Source organism: Equus quagga, chromosome 11 (assembly GCF_021613505.1).
Source record: "Equus quagga isolate Etosha38 chromosome 11, UCLA_HA_Equagga_1.0, whole genome shotgun sequence".
NCBI classification, from domain to species: domain Eukaryota; kingdom Metazoa; phylum Chordata; class Mammalia; order Perissodactyla; family Equidae; genus Equus; species Equus quagga.
The window spans coordinates 81,055,519-81,070,291 of record NC_060277.1 but is presented as its reverse complement, the minus strand read 5'-3'; the positions used below and the strand labels follow the sequence as shown (position 1 = coordinate 81,070,291).

Below are 14,773 nucleotides of genomic sequence, written 5' to 3'. Positions count from 1 at the left end.
TTTAGCTATTGATAAAAGGATTCCTAAATCTTTGTTAGCACAAGATCTGACAAGACGTTATTGTGATAAGACACTCCTGTCAAAAATGAGAAATTATTTGGCTCTCTAAATCTCTTTCCCTTTTTAACAAACCCAGTGTGCAATCTGAAAAGCTCTGGAGGACATCCTGCTTCTAGGAAGAAAAGTCTACGTGACCTGTTAAATCTCATCCCATTTCCACTTTTAGAGATGCTCTTAGAGCACTATGGAAACCAAGTTGTTATTGAGATATCCTGCCTTGCTGGGGAGTGGGGCCACATGACTTAATTTCTTCCTACATGTGGTTTTTGCATGTGCTTAGAGAATCACGTAAACAAAAGGAGATACCTTGGTTCAAAATTGAGATTATTGCCCACGTTTTATGTTTTTTATTCCAGTGATTTTCCCTTCTAGGAATTGATCCTAGGGAAATAATCTGTAATTTGCTGACAAATCTTCATCATGGCATTTTTTAGAATAGTAAACAATTAGAAACAACTTATATTTGTCCCACCTTAGAGGAATGGTTAACTAAAACGTGATACGTTAGTTGAGTAAAATATTATGCAGTCATTGAAAATGACGGTTACAAGGAGTTTTTATGACGTATATGAGAAGATACTTGTGATATCAGGTTGTTTTTTTAATTTTTTATTATTTTTTATTTTAATTTTTTTTTTTTTGAGGAAGGTTAGCCTGAGCTCACTACTGTTGATCTTCCTCTTTTTGCTGAGGAAGACTGGCCCTGCGCTAACATCCATGCCCATCTTCCTCTACTTTATACATGGGACGTCTACCACAGCATGGCTTTTGCCAAGCAGTGCCATGTCCCCACCTGGGATCCGAACCTGTGTACCCCGGGCCACCAAGAAGCAGAACATGCGAACTTAACCGCTGTGCCACCAGGCCGGCCCCAGGTTGTTTTTTTAAAAAGCAAAATATAAAATTTTATGTCCTGAAAAATCTCTTCACTATAAAAAAATACTATTTAGGAAAAGGACAGAAGAAAATCTGCTCATGTTTTGACAGTGTTTGCCTTTGTATTAAGAATATAAAAGGATCCCTGCCTTTATACATTTTTCTCTGCTTTCCAAAATTTCTACATGAATATTTTATTTGGTGAGCAGAAAAAAAATAGGCAGTTATTTTTATTCTTTTTATTTTTCCTGTTTGGACCTCATATTCCTCAATAGAAGATTAAACTAGATAACTTCTTAGATCTCCCTCTTTTTCTAATACTCTTATAATGTGTGAAAGCTATTACTTCATTCCTTATGTTTTGTTTTAAGGATGAGCTTTCAAGCATCTTAGAAAAAAAGGAAGAGGATGCCAATAAGTAATTGAGACTATTAATAGTAGAGGATCTGGGAATGGATCCCAAGAGGTAAAGGGAATCTTTGTCATTTAGGGAAATTTTGTTGATATATAAAAATTATTGTCAGTCCACAAATATTTTTTTTATCAGTCTTCCCTCCTCCCAGTTTCCCTCTAACTCTATAGCCTGTATGTTCCATAGAAAATATAGTCAATAAAAAGCAACATTCTTTACTAGCTTACTGTAATTTGTGGTTGGCCATAAAGTATCTTTGGGAAACATAATAAAGATAATGTTTAACTGACTGTGAGAAAGAAGACATTACTGTATTTGTACACCTCCTTTTCTACTCTGACTCCAACAACCATAATACAGTATGTTTCTTTTTGAAGCATGTCGGTTTTTCCCTTGGATAACCAGCTCTCAGGATGATAAGAGTATCAGCAAAGTAGTCAGTGACCCAAGGTCAAGCCAGGTTTCGCTTTCTGAAAAGAAGAGTTTTCCTCTAAGTTCCCTATTTTAAATGAGTTCTTTAGAAATGGATGATGATGCAATGTTAAAACCCTGAATTTTGGGGCCAGCCCCATAGCAGAGTTGTTAAGTTCATGTGCTGCGCTTCAGCGGCCCAGGGTTCGGATCCTGGGCGCGGACGTGGCACCATTCGTCAGGCCATTTTGAGGCGGCGTCCCACATAGCACAACCAGGGACACTCACAACTAGAATATACAACTGTGTACTGGGGGGCTTTGGGGAGAAGAAAAATAAATAAAATAAAACCCTGAATTTCATGATCAACTTCATCCTTGGCAATTTATGGAAGCATTTGATAGCATGTGACTCAGCCATCCTCTCATGTAGGGAAAAAGTCGTACCTGAAAACCTATTCTAAACTGAATGTCCTGAGCTGTGCCCATTTGTAATCTAGGCAGCCCAGTGTTCCCATCATGATTTCAGGAAATTGCCTCAAGCAAAGAGAACCAATTCACCTCTGGAAGGGAGGAGTAATAAGTCAGGTGATGGACATGTGTGTGACCTTTGCCAGAAAGAGAGGAATTGATTGTTGGACTTGCAGTCCAGGCTCCACCTTGGAATGAAAAGATCCCTATGTGAAGCCTCATGGTAGCATTCATAGTCCTGATACTATGCCTCAACCACCATGATTCTTGATTGATTATTAAGTGACAGCCAAGAATTGGAGAGGGAAAGATTCTTCCTGTTCTGTTGCCTTCTAGGTCTCTGCTTCTCTCCCTCCTCCTGATCCTACACAACCTCCAACACACATCCTTACACAACTACTCCCCTTTCCTCTCTCTCCTTTCCTATACTTACCACTTTCTTGCTCCAAAGCCTAGCATGCTGGTTAACAGGACCACAGAGGTTTGGGCAGGTAGTGGAGACCTTCTCAACAAAATCACACTCTTTTGAGCCTGCTGTTTCTTTTATTTCCATCTCACATAAAAGGGCCCCACAAGGGGCCGGCCCGGTGGCATATCGGTTAAGTTTGCACATTCTGATTTGGTGGCCCAGGGTTTCCTGGTTCAGTTCCCAGGTGCGGACATGGCACTGCTTGGCAAGCCATGTGTGGTAGGCATCCCACATAGAAAGTAGAAGAAGATGGACACGGACGTTAGCTCAGGGCCAGTCTTCCTCAGCAAAAAGAGGAGGATTGGCAGCAGATGTTAGCTCAGGGCTAATCTTCCTCCCCAAAAAAAGGGCCCAATGAGGCAAGAGGCAGTGATACACATGAGATTCTGATAGTTCTATGTTACATGATATCAATATGCAAATGAGGTGTGCCCTGTGGGATTTAACACTGGTATGTTGTCTTCTCATGGTGAACTTTTCTATCTCCTGTCTTACTTAATCCAGGTCTGGTATCTGTTCCGTGATATTATTTCTCCTAGTCTCTATAAAGCTTGCAGCATACTAATAACATTCTGTCTTTCTGGTTAAAAAATAAATGGCCTAATATCAATACCCCTGGCTTGAGGGCCAGCTCATCATATGTAAGCTGTTTTAGGATTTCAAAATTATAAAATAAGCAGTTCCTTGTTTGTTTTTGTTTTTGCCACTTTGAAGCATTCAGAAATCTTTCAAGAAAAGCTGTGGTCATGTAAATAGAAATTTGATCCAGGATGCTATTGATGTGATATTTGTGACTAAACGTACAGATGCTGTATTTGCTCAGACTCTAATTTGGGTTGTATTTTCTTTTTCTTTATGTAGAATAAAAATGAGGGTGAGTCACCTAGAGGATGATGCATAGCCAAGTGACCATTTTAAACTCCCTCTCTCCCTCACTTCCACTCCTTCCCCCATCCCTCCTGTTCTCTCCACCTGCAGGTTGTAGATGAGCACGAGAGTGTGGAACAGAGTCGGCGAGCACAAGCTGAGCCCATCAACCTGGACAGCTGTCTCCGTGCTTTCACCAGTGAGGAGGAGCTAGGGGAAAATGAAATGTACTACTGCTCCAAGTGTAAGACCCACTGCTTGGCAACCAAGAAGCTGGATCTCTGGAGGCTTCCCCCGGTCCTGGTAGGTTACAGCCCTGCCTCTGAGAAAGCAAGAGTCTATCATAAAGGAAAGAAGCCATGAACAAATAGGAGTTTTTGTTTTTTGTGAGAATAAGACCCACTGTGCAACAGTGTTTAAAACACTTTGCAAGGTTTTTATGTTGCACACAGAGGTTAATTGTTCTACAGATATTTGCTACTTCCTGCTCCTGAAGAGCATACAGCCTAGGAGAGAGAAGTCATATAGACCAATTACTGCAATTTGTCACAATATGTCAGAAGTGCCACAAGTGGTACAGTCCGGTGAATTTGAACCTCAGAAGAGGGTGCAGATACTGCTGGCTGTAGGGAGAGAGGAAGCTTTAGGTTCATGCTTAGTGGACTGTAGAAGAGCAGCTGAGCCTGGAACCTCCAGTCCCACTCTGCTTGGTCACATGGTCACAGCACACTGCTGAGTCAAGTTTGTGTACACAAGTGCAGTGGGGCTCATGTGTTCTTTTAGATCTGCTTTACCTCTGCCTTCTCTTCATGGATTAGGAGACTCTCCTGTTGCTTGTCAGGAGAGTTTGAAGTGACAAATCTTCCTATTCATTTAAGAAAGCTTTTTGGGGGGGGGGGGCAGCCCCGTGGCTGAGTGGTTAAGTTCACGCACTCCGCTTCCGCAGCCCCAGGGTTTTGCCAGTTCAGATCCTGGGCACAGACATGGCACCGCTCATCAGGCCATGCTGAGGTGGCATCCCACATGCCACAACTAGAAGGACCCACAACTAAAAATACACAACTATGTACCGGGGGGGCTTTGTGGAGAAAAAGCAAAAAAAAATATTAAAATCTTTTTAAAAAAGAAAGCTTTTTCCTTAAGGGTGGAAGTATCATATCAAATGTAACTATAAGCCACTGGTATATTTTAACCAGGCCGTGTATGTATTTTTGTATTCATGTCTTCTTCCTACTACTCTGTAAGACTGTGAATGTAGATTTTTCTTTCGTTAGACTAAAACAACTTCCCAGGGAAGAAGGCACAAGAAATTAATAACATTGACTAGCTAACTCCAGGGATGGGAACTGAGGGAAGGGAAGAAGAGGGCAGGGGCAGGTAGGTGGGAAGGGGTAAAGTTTTTTTTTAATTGAGGTATAATTACTGTGGAATTAAATGCCTAGATTTTGAATGTCTAATTTGATGAGTTTCGACAATTATATATATACTCATATAACCATCACATAAAACATGTCATGGAGTAAAGACGTTTATAAAAGCTATGTTTCTGAGGTCTTTAAAGAATAATAAAGAATAAATATTGTGTTGAGAGCTTGATGGGTTTTTATTAGATCCATACACCAGCATGCCCCTTAGAAAGGGATTCTCTTTATATAGACAGCGAATCGTTAAGCATTTAGGGTAGAGGTAGCAACCGAAGATCTGTGCCTGCCCTAAAAAGCATAATAACACTGTACAATACTAGAGGAATTCGTTGCTCTTAAAAAGGAAAAGAGAAGCCAAAAAAGAGAAGGGAGATTCTTATGCTCTTCAGGACAGTGAAATTCCCTGATAGCAGTCAAAAGAGATGGTAAGAAAGGAGAGACCTCCTATTGGAGGTTAGGTAAGTGTCCTCTATAAAAAACTCTTCCATTTTTCTTCAAAGTATTCAGTGTAGTCTCCTATCCTTATGAGTGTGTTTGTGAATGGATTTTCTATGATATTGGAAATAGGTAGAGGTCAGTGTAGGTCATGAACCCAGAAAACAGAGGATGTGGAAATATAGGCTCGTAGGATGTTGAAGAAATTTGGAAGAGAGTTTCGGATACACACAGGCTATGAAATTAAGGAGATTACCATGTTAGCTACATATGTAAAGGGCAGTAGCCCCACTGATAACTGTGTTACGTGGTAAAATATATTCTTTTTGGAAAAAAATGTTCTGTTATATATTCTTGAACATTCACATGTATTAGACTTGGATTTTTTTACTGTAAATTTTGTACCTTCAGAACCCTTTACTGCATTTTCTACCTTTTCTTCTCCAGATTATTCACCTTAAACGATTTCAATTTGTAAATGGTCGATGGATAAAATCACAGAAAATTGTTAAATTTCCTCGTGAAAGTTTTGACCCTAGTGCTTTTTTGGTACCAAGAGACCCGGCTCTCTGCCAGCGTAAACCACTCACACCCCAGGGGGACGACCTTTCTGAGCCCAAGGTTCCGGCAGGAGAGGTGAAGAAAGTGGATGCCCAGAACTCAGCTGGGGAAGAGGATGTGCTCATGAGCAAGAGCCCGTCCTCACTTAGTGCAAACATCATCAGTAGCCCGAAAGGTGAGGAGGCCTGGGGAACCTCATGGAGCCCAGACGTCACCCTGCGTGGGGCTTTACTGGGACCCCTGTAGGCTGTATATTTCCCTCTGTCTTCCACTCTGGAGCAACAGCTTGGTGAGGTGGAAGGAACCTATCTGGAATCAGACCTATCTAGATTAGAGCTACATGACTTAACAAGAAATACACCCTCCCTAGATCTATTTTCTCATTTGTAAAATGGAGATAATACCAGGCTCACAGAGTGTGAGGATTTGATACATCAGGAGTGAAGCACTTTGCATAATGCCTCACATAAACTGAACATGAATGCAAGTTGTCATCCTTCTTCCCTTACAGCAGAGGTTTTCAAAGTATGGTCTGGGAAGCCCTAGAGGGTCCCTGAGACCTTTTGAGAGGGCTTGGAGGATTAGAACTATTTTCATAAAAATACTCAGACAGCATTTGCCTTTTCACTGGCATTCTCTCACAAGTGTGCAATGGAGGCAGAGCCAGCATGACACATGATGATATTGTCAGTGAAATAATGCTTGCATATTGTATTTTTTAAATTCCTCAGTTTTAATTTCTAACGTGATAAAAACTAAGAGATATAACCCACACATACAAAAGTTCTAGATGTCCTCAGCAATTTTTAAGAGTATATAAGAAGGTAGGGAGGCTATGACCAAAAAGTTTTAAGACCCACTACATTATAGGAGTTGTGAGACGTAGAAATAATAGAGAGTTCCCAGTACCATGCCTAGCAATGGTAACTGCTTAATAATCGATAATCTTATTGTTTTAATATAATTTTACAGAGGAAAATATGTATTTGTAAAACTCCTTAGTCTAATAACATTGTTTTAAAGTGGATCTGACCAAAATCACCTTTCTGCTATTTTCTAATGGTACTTTACAATTTCAGGACATTGCTGCCTTTAGAGGCTTGGCATTGACTGAGGAAGACAAGAATGTAACTTACTGGCTTCATAATAGGAACTGAAGAGTAGCTAGTTAGGATGCCCATCTTTACCTTTTTGTGTGCACTTGTGAAGTTGGCTTAAAAGTTAGCATTTGGTGGCCAGTTTACTTGTGGCATTTGAATTTGTGAATCTTTCCTTCTCTCCCTTTCACAGGTTCACCTTCTTCATCAAGAAAAAGTGGAACCAGCTGTCCCTCCAGCAAAAACAGCAGCCCTAACAGCAGCCCACGGACTTTAGGGAGGAGCAAAGGGAGGCTCCGGCTACCCCAGATTGGCAGCAAAAATAAACTGTCGAGTAGTAAGGAGAACTTGGATGCCAGCAAAGAGAATGGGAGTGGGCAAGTTTGTGAGCTGGTTGATGCCTTGAGCCGAGGGCACATGCTGGGGGGCAGCCAACCTGAGCTGGTCACCCCTCAGGACCATGAAGTAGCTTTGGCCAATGGATTCGTTTATGAGCATGAGGCATGCAGCAATGGCTACAGCAATGGTCAGCTTGAAAATCACAGTGAAGAAGACAGCACTGATGACCAAAGAGAAGATATTCATGTGAAGCCTATTTATAATCTGTATGCAATTTCGGTAAGTGGTTTGTTGTGTGGTTTTCAGAATGATCTGCATTTTTCAGTGGCTTGTTCATTCATTCATCATTTTATCAGGGCCTATTTATTTGCTAGGCATCGAGCCTGGTGATAGACAAAGTTAGCAGTAGATATCTTGGCCTTTTGGGTAGAATCCACAATGTTCACAGTGTAATGCTGGGAATACTCATGTAATCATTATAACTGGAGTCACAGGTTCAAGTCATTCACAGGTGTGCGTTCCTAAGGAATTTTTACTTTCTAAAAAATAATTACAAGGGCTGGCCCCATGGCGTAGTGGTTAAGTTTGGCATACTGTGCTTTGGCAGCCCAGGTTCTTGGGTTCAGATCCTAGGCACAGACCTGCACCACTTGTCAGCCATGCTGTGGCAGCGACCCACATATTAAGTGAAAGATGTTAGCTTAGGGCTAATCTTCCTCAAGCAGAAAAAGAGCAAGATTGGCAACAGATGTTAGTTCAAGGTTCATCTTCCTCAACAATCACAGCAAATTACAACTATAAAATGGTTAAATTTGGAGATTTGGAATTTTGCTTTTTGTTTTGTTTTTGGAAAAAGATAAATGATTCCAAAACATTCTTTCTTAATCTCCTAAGTGTTCAGTGTTTTCCTAATCGAATCCTAGTACTGTGCCCTGGCCAGGGATTTTCAACTACTAACATACCTCCACTTTCCCCTGTCTTACAGTGCCATTCAGGAATTCTGGGCGGCGGCCATTACGTCACATATGCCAAAAACCCAAACAGCAAGTGGTACTGTTACAATGATAGCAGCTGTAAGGTAAATATCCCCAATATTTGAATAAAAGAGACAGAAATGTCAACAGATCTGGGGGACATTTGTTGAAATAATGGACTCTCTCCTGAATAGGAAATAGATATTTCTGCTAGAATCAGTATATAGATGCCTTCAGTATTAAAGGAACAAAAATGATATGCAGAGTAGAGAATGAAAACATGAGTAGTGAGGGAAAAAATGGGTATTGGTTACTGAGAAAAAGTTCTTGTCTTTTGAACTATTAGAATTTGATGAAGGGTTTTCTTTTTTTTTTTTTTGGTCATTCTTTTGACTTGCCTATGGTCAGAATATTTTCCCCAAAAACAAACAGTGAAAATAATGGGGCTTATTTTAGGGGCAGATATGAGGCAGCCAAAATATTAAGCTGATTGAAAGTAATCAGAATAGGTAGTTAAAGCGAATTGGTCCCCCCTTCCCTGGCAAGGAATAAGAGCCAGCTTAGTGATGACTTCTTTGTTAAAGACTTTTCTTGCCCCTTCAGGAACTTCACCCTGATGAAATTGACACCGACTCTGCCTACATCCTTTTCTATGAGCAGCAGGGGATAGACTATGCACAATTTCTGCCAAAGATCGATGGCAAAAAGATGGCAGACACAAGCAGCATGGATGAAGACTTTGAGTCCGATTACAAAAAGTACTGTGTGTTACAGTAAAGCTACCACTCTGGCTGCTAGACAGGCTGGTGGTGAGGGAGGTAACTCCCTGTAGCTGACATTTGGCAAAAGCATCGCTGAAAGGCAGGCTAAATGTAGTTATTTTATCCTGTGACCCTGAAGCACAAAATAAAAATCCTAATTAAAATAGCAGTTAACATAACAGTAGTAATAATTTTGTTTGGAAGTGTCTCACACAAGCTCTCTGGTAGAGAACTTTCAGGCAGAACCCACCTTTAGCCTGTAAACAAAAGGGTTTGGCACCGGCCACCTGGGACCAAATAAGAACTCAATTGTGCTTGTCTAGATATGAACAAACATGTAGTGAGTATAGAGTTATCAATAACCATAACAAAATACTAAGAATTTCCTTGGAGTCAAAGTAAAACAAAAAATTACAGTGTTGTCTGGGGACGACATGATATGCTACCTCCTTTTTCCTGAAGTTTTATTCCATTATATTGACAAGATGGAGAAAGCAAGATCATGAAGGTGTGCAAAGGATTCTTGTGGCACAGACACAGATTTTTCAGTTTATTTTTTAAACCATTTTCCCACTTTGTATGTCTTTCTTGCTCTTTGTTTTTGTTGTTTTTGCGTTTGAGACACACCCAGTCATTGGTGGCAGAGCCATGTATAGTGGTCAGTCTGAAAGAGAGAATCTCTTAAGAGCTGTGTGCCTTCTACCCAGGGCTTTAGTTGGGAGACCCTGTAGGAAAAAAAGCATCCTGGGAAATCCAGCTGAAATGGCCCTCCAGATGAGAGGCATCTTACTTTGAGGATACTTCAAGTGTCCTCAAACTCTATTCCCCCGCTGCTGAATGTGGTGGATTAGTTGCCAATATTTGCACCATCTTCACATGCGCATGTTGCACAAAGAGCTTATGAGAGGGAAAGTGACATCAAAGCTAGATGGTTTTCACTATTAGTGGTTGTTTTTTCTTTGTTTCTTTGTTTTGCACTTTATAAAAAGAGAATACATGCAAATGAACTTTTCAAAACTTGTTCATATTTGATGGCTGTAAGGGTTGTAAATTAACTTCAATGGGTTATTTTCCCCCTTCGTATTAAATTTAAAAACAAAACACATCCCAAACACTGATAATGTGTATTTTTAATGAAATTGGTGGTTTCAGGAAGTAAAATTTTGTTTTGTTTGCATGTCCATTTATTTTTCTTATTTTAGTGTTTGTCTTTTTTTTTTTTTTTAATTTCACAGTATTGGTCATCAAAAGTTATATTTCTTTGCTCACTTCATTTTTTCCTCCAATAATTCAAGACTGGAACAAAAATATAAATGTTATTTATTTCAGGCAGCATTTTATTTTTCTTGTATTGTTTTTAAATATATATTCAAAGTAAATATTTCACTTTTTTTAACTCTTTTTTATTCATCTGGATCCTGGAAGTTGATTCTCATTAATTGTCGGATTCCATTACCTTCCTTCCTCATTGATAGTTGGTCCCCATGTAATTAAGCATTTATGTTCTGATATCTGAGGGCGGTTACTATCCACTTCTTCTCAGAGCATTTGCAAAGGTTGTCTTAAGTGTGTAAGTTGAAACCCTATTCAGAAGAAGACTATAATTACAAGTAGGAAGGAGTAGCCTAAATGGTATAATGTGATGAAGTCAGACAAAATGCAGACTTTATAGTTTCATGGTTTTCAGTATATAAAATCTGTCCATTCCTACCTGGACAAGTCCCATGAAAAAGTGGAAGATTTTAAATAATTTCATTACAGATGTTTTATTTAAGCAGGTAGCACAATCTACTAATGTTGATTGATCTGTGTTTATTATATTGGTTGTAATTAATTTTTTTAATTCATGACTAGTGGGAAATTTATTAAATTAACTATTAACTACATTCACCTTGTAAATTAGTGTATAAAACTTGTTGACAATGCACTGACTCTAGAAAGATGTTGATGTACATAAATAAAGTGTAAATAAAATAGTGTTGATGTACTGAAATATGAACTGTATAAAAAAGTATTGGTAATTGTATATGGAGTGTACTTGTTTATCTGTAACTATTATCCAAACAAATTAAATACTGTGGATGCATCTATGTGCTGTTTTTCCTCTATACAAGTAAACACAAAAACAGTCAGATTCTTCAGCCTTTCTCTCCGTGATCCTGTTTTAATTCTCCTTCTTGAATAATGCCTGCCTGACTCATAGAGTGGATGCTCCATCTCGGAGAGAGTGGAGACTTTGTTGAAGGTAGAGCAAGATACCTGCAGGGACCAGGTGAATTGATTTAAACTTGGCTCACATTCCTGTTACTGGTGAACTGAGAATTGATGAACGAGGTCTTAACAATAGTTTTCATGCAGTTTAGGAGATAAGGTGAAGAAGAAGAAGACTTCTCATTTGTGTAATGTCTTGAAATGATCCTGGCTTTCTAGGAGCACTGAGAAATTCCAGATATCCTGGTTTTCTCCAAGGAGGCAGGGGGCAGTGTTGAGTCAAAGATTTAGAGCTGTGGGCTCTTCACCCTCAATCCTTGTATTTTTACCTCTTTTTTGTGTGTGTGAGGAAGATTGTTGCTGAGCTAATATTAGTGCCAATCTTCCTCTGTTGTATGTGGGGTGCCACCACAGCGTGGCTTGATGAGTGGCGCTAGGTCTGTGCCCAGGATCCCAACCTGCAAAACCAGGGCCACTGAAGCAGAGGGCACAAACTCAACCACTACGCCACCAGGCCAGCCCTGCCCCTGTTTTTAAAGATTTTTAGGGCCGGCCCGGTAGTGCAGCAGTTAAGTTTGCATGTTCTGCTTCTCAGCAGCCCAAGGTTCACCAGTTCAGATCCCGGGTGTGGACCTGGCACCGCTTGGCAAGTCATACTGTGGTAGGCGTCCCACATAGAAAGTAGAGGAAGATGGGCATGGATGTTAACTCAGGACCAGTCTTCCTCAGCAAAAAGAGGAGGATTGGCAGTAGTTAGCTCGGGGCTAATCTTCCTCAAAAAAAACCAAGATTTGTATTTTTCCTTTTTCTCCCCAAAGCCCCCCACTACATAGTTGTTTATTTTTAGTTGTGGGTCTAGGTGTGGTATGTGGGACGCTGCCTCAGCGTTGTTTGATGAGTGGTGTCATGTCCGCGGCCAGCATCCAAACTGGCGAAACCCTGGGCCGCTGAATCAGAGCGTGCAAACTTAACCATTGGCCATGGGGCTGGCCCCACCGTCCCTGGTTTTTGCCTTTAAAATTAGAATGCTTACCTCTCAGGCTTATATTAAGTAAATTAAGTATATAAATGCCTGGCACGGTTTCTTGTAAGTGCTCAATGAATGTGAAATTCTACCCCCATGAGATTCAATCCTGTTTTGCAAAGAGGTTTTATTACTCCCTTGCTCTTCTGACGTTACAAGAATTTAGTAGCTCTCTGCTCACATTCTCCAAAAACAGGAATACACGTTAAAAATGTATAGAATGACACGGCTCCGGCAGAGGCCAGGAGAGAAGCCCTGAGGGAGGGGCGACCCCCAGCTGCTGTTGCCCGCCCCGTGGGGCTAGGGATTGCCGGAGATCTCGGAGAGGACCGGGGCGGGGGGAACTTTCAAAAGGCCGGTCCTGCGACCCGGAGGGGAAGCGCCGGAGCTCCGCCCGGGCAGCAGACAAAACTCTCTGTCTGCCATTAGCAGAGGGGCCACGCCCAGCATTCACAGCTCCGGCAGAGGCCGGGAGAGAAGCCCTGAGGGCGGGGCGACCCCCAGCTGCCGTTGCCCACCCCGTGAGGCTAGGGATTGCCGGAGATCTCGGAGAGGACCGGGGCCGGGAGAAGTTTCAAAGGCCGGTTCTGCGACCCGGAGGGGAAGCGCCGGAGCTCCGCCCGGGCAGCAGACAAAACTCCCTGTCTGCCATTGGCAGAGGGGCCACGCCCAGCATTCACGGCTCCGGCAGAGGCCAGGAGAGAATCCCTAAGGGCGGGGCGACCCCCAGCTGCCGTTGCCCACCCCGTGAGGCTAGGGATTGCTGGAGATCTCAGAGAGGACTGGGGCTGGAGAGAGTTCCAGAGACCCAGCTTAGTAGCCTAGGGGGAAACCCTACAGGCTCACAGCAGCCTTAGGGAAAGCCTCTACACAGCACCAGTAGAAGGCACCCAGCCGCCAGCCACAAGGCTGGAAGACCCCAGGGCAAAAGCAGCATAGCTAGGTGTACTAACCACAGACTGTAGAAGATGCCAATAGCTCTCCTGCGACCTATAGAGGACAAGTGAGATTTGGTGGGTGCCGACAGCAACGGAGCGACAAATATAAGTGATCCCACCCCTGGCTGCTGGAAAAGCCCATAACACCGTTGCAGACCCCAAGGAGAGAGCACATCGAGGTGGGCTGCAACAGTAGGCACCTGCAGCCTGAAGCCCCCCTGTGACGGCCCCCACGGCAGAGGAGGGAATCCAAAGGGCCACTGTGGCTACGAAGAGGGGCCCAGGCCCAGTTAGCAACTACGGACAGGATTCCTGGTTGGTGAAATATAAACAGCTGCTCCTCCCACCGCAGCAGCTGAAACAAGTGAAAGGAGCAACTAAACTCTATTTCCATGCGGAGGCACAAATCAACAACATCAAGCAATATGAAAAAATACATTAAATCTCCAGAACAGAAAGAAAGCAACAAATACACAGAAAACAATCCCAAAGAAAATGACATGTATAACCTAAATGACGATGACTTCAAAACAGCCATCATTAAGATTCTCAATGAGTTAAGAGAGAATTCTGACCGACAACTCAACGAGTTCAGGAGCTATGTCACAAAAGAGTTTGATACGATAAAGAAGAACCAAACAGAAATATTGGAAATGAAGAACACAATAGAGGAGATTAAGAAAAATCTAGATGCTCTGAACAGTAGGGCCGATAATATGGAGGAAAGAATTAGCAATTTGGAAGATGGCAATATAGAATTGTTGCAGGCAGAGGAGGAGAGAGAAGCAAGACTTAAAAGAAATGAAGAAACTCTCCGAGAATTATCAGACACAATTAGGAGATGCAACGTAAGGATTATAGGTATACCAGAGGGAGAAGAGAAGGAGAAAGGGGCAGGAAACCTATTCAAAGAAATAATGGCTGAGAACTTCCCAAATCTGGTGAGGGAGATGGATCTTCAGGTGACAGAAGCCAATAGATCTCCAAACTTTATCAATGCAAGAAGACCAACTCCACGGCATATAGTAGTGAAGCTAGCAAAAGTCAACGAGAAGGAGAAAATATTAAGGACAGCCAAGCAAAAGAAACTAACCTACAAAGGAACTCCCATCAGGCTATCAGCAGATTTCTCAGCAGAAACTTTACAGGCTAGAAGAGAGTGGAATGATATATTCAAAAATCTGAAGGACAAAAATCTACAGCCGAGAATTCTCTACCCAGCGAAAATATCCTTCAAATACGATGGAGAAATAAAAACTTTCCCAGATAAACAAAAATTAAGGGAGTTCATTGCCACAAAACCTCCTCTTCAGGAAATCCTCAGGAAAACCCTCATTCCTGAAAAATCCAAAAAAGGAAAGGGGCTACAAAACCAAGAGCAGAGGAGATAAGTAGAAGGACAACAACAGAGAGTAGCAGCTCTACATCAGAACAGATTAAACCA

The 14,773-nt window shown here is 41.7% G+C and overlaps 1 protein-coding gene across 1 annotated transcript in view; it reads left to right on the top strand.

Annotated features, from left to right (window-relative positions):
* Positions 1-11,250, top strand: part of USP32 (ubiquitin specific peptidase 32) — a 203,690-nt gene extending 192,440 nt beyond the window's left edge. The window contains exons 30-34 of the mRNA XM_046675933.1: positions 3,677-3,868; positions 5,872-6,160; positions 7,276-7,700; positions 8,407-8,499; positions 8,999-11,250. Of these exons, the coding sequence (XP_046531889.1) occupies positions 3,677-3,868; positions 5,872-6,160; positions 7,276-7,700; positions 8,407-8,499; positions 8,999-9,172 (1,173 nt within the window). The 3' untranslated portion in view covers positions 9,173-11,250. The remainder of the gene's footprint in view (positions 1-3,676; positions 3,869-5,871; positions 6,161-7,275; positions 7,701-8,406; positions 8,500-8,998) is intronic.
* Positions 11,251-14,773: the final 3,523 nt, after the last annotated feature.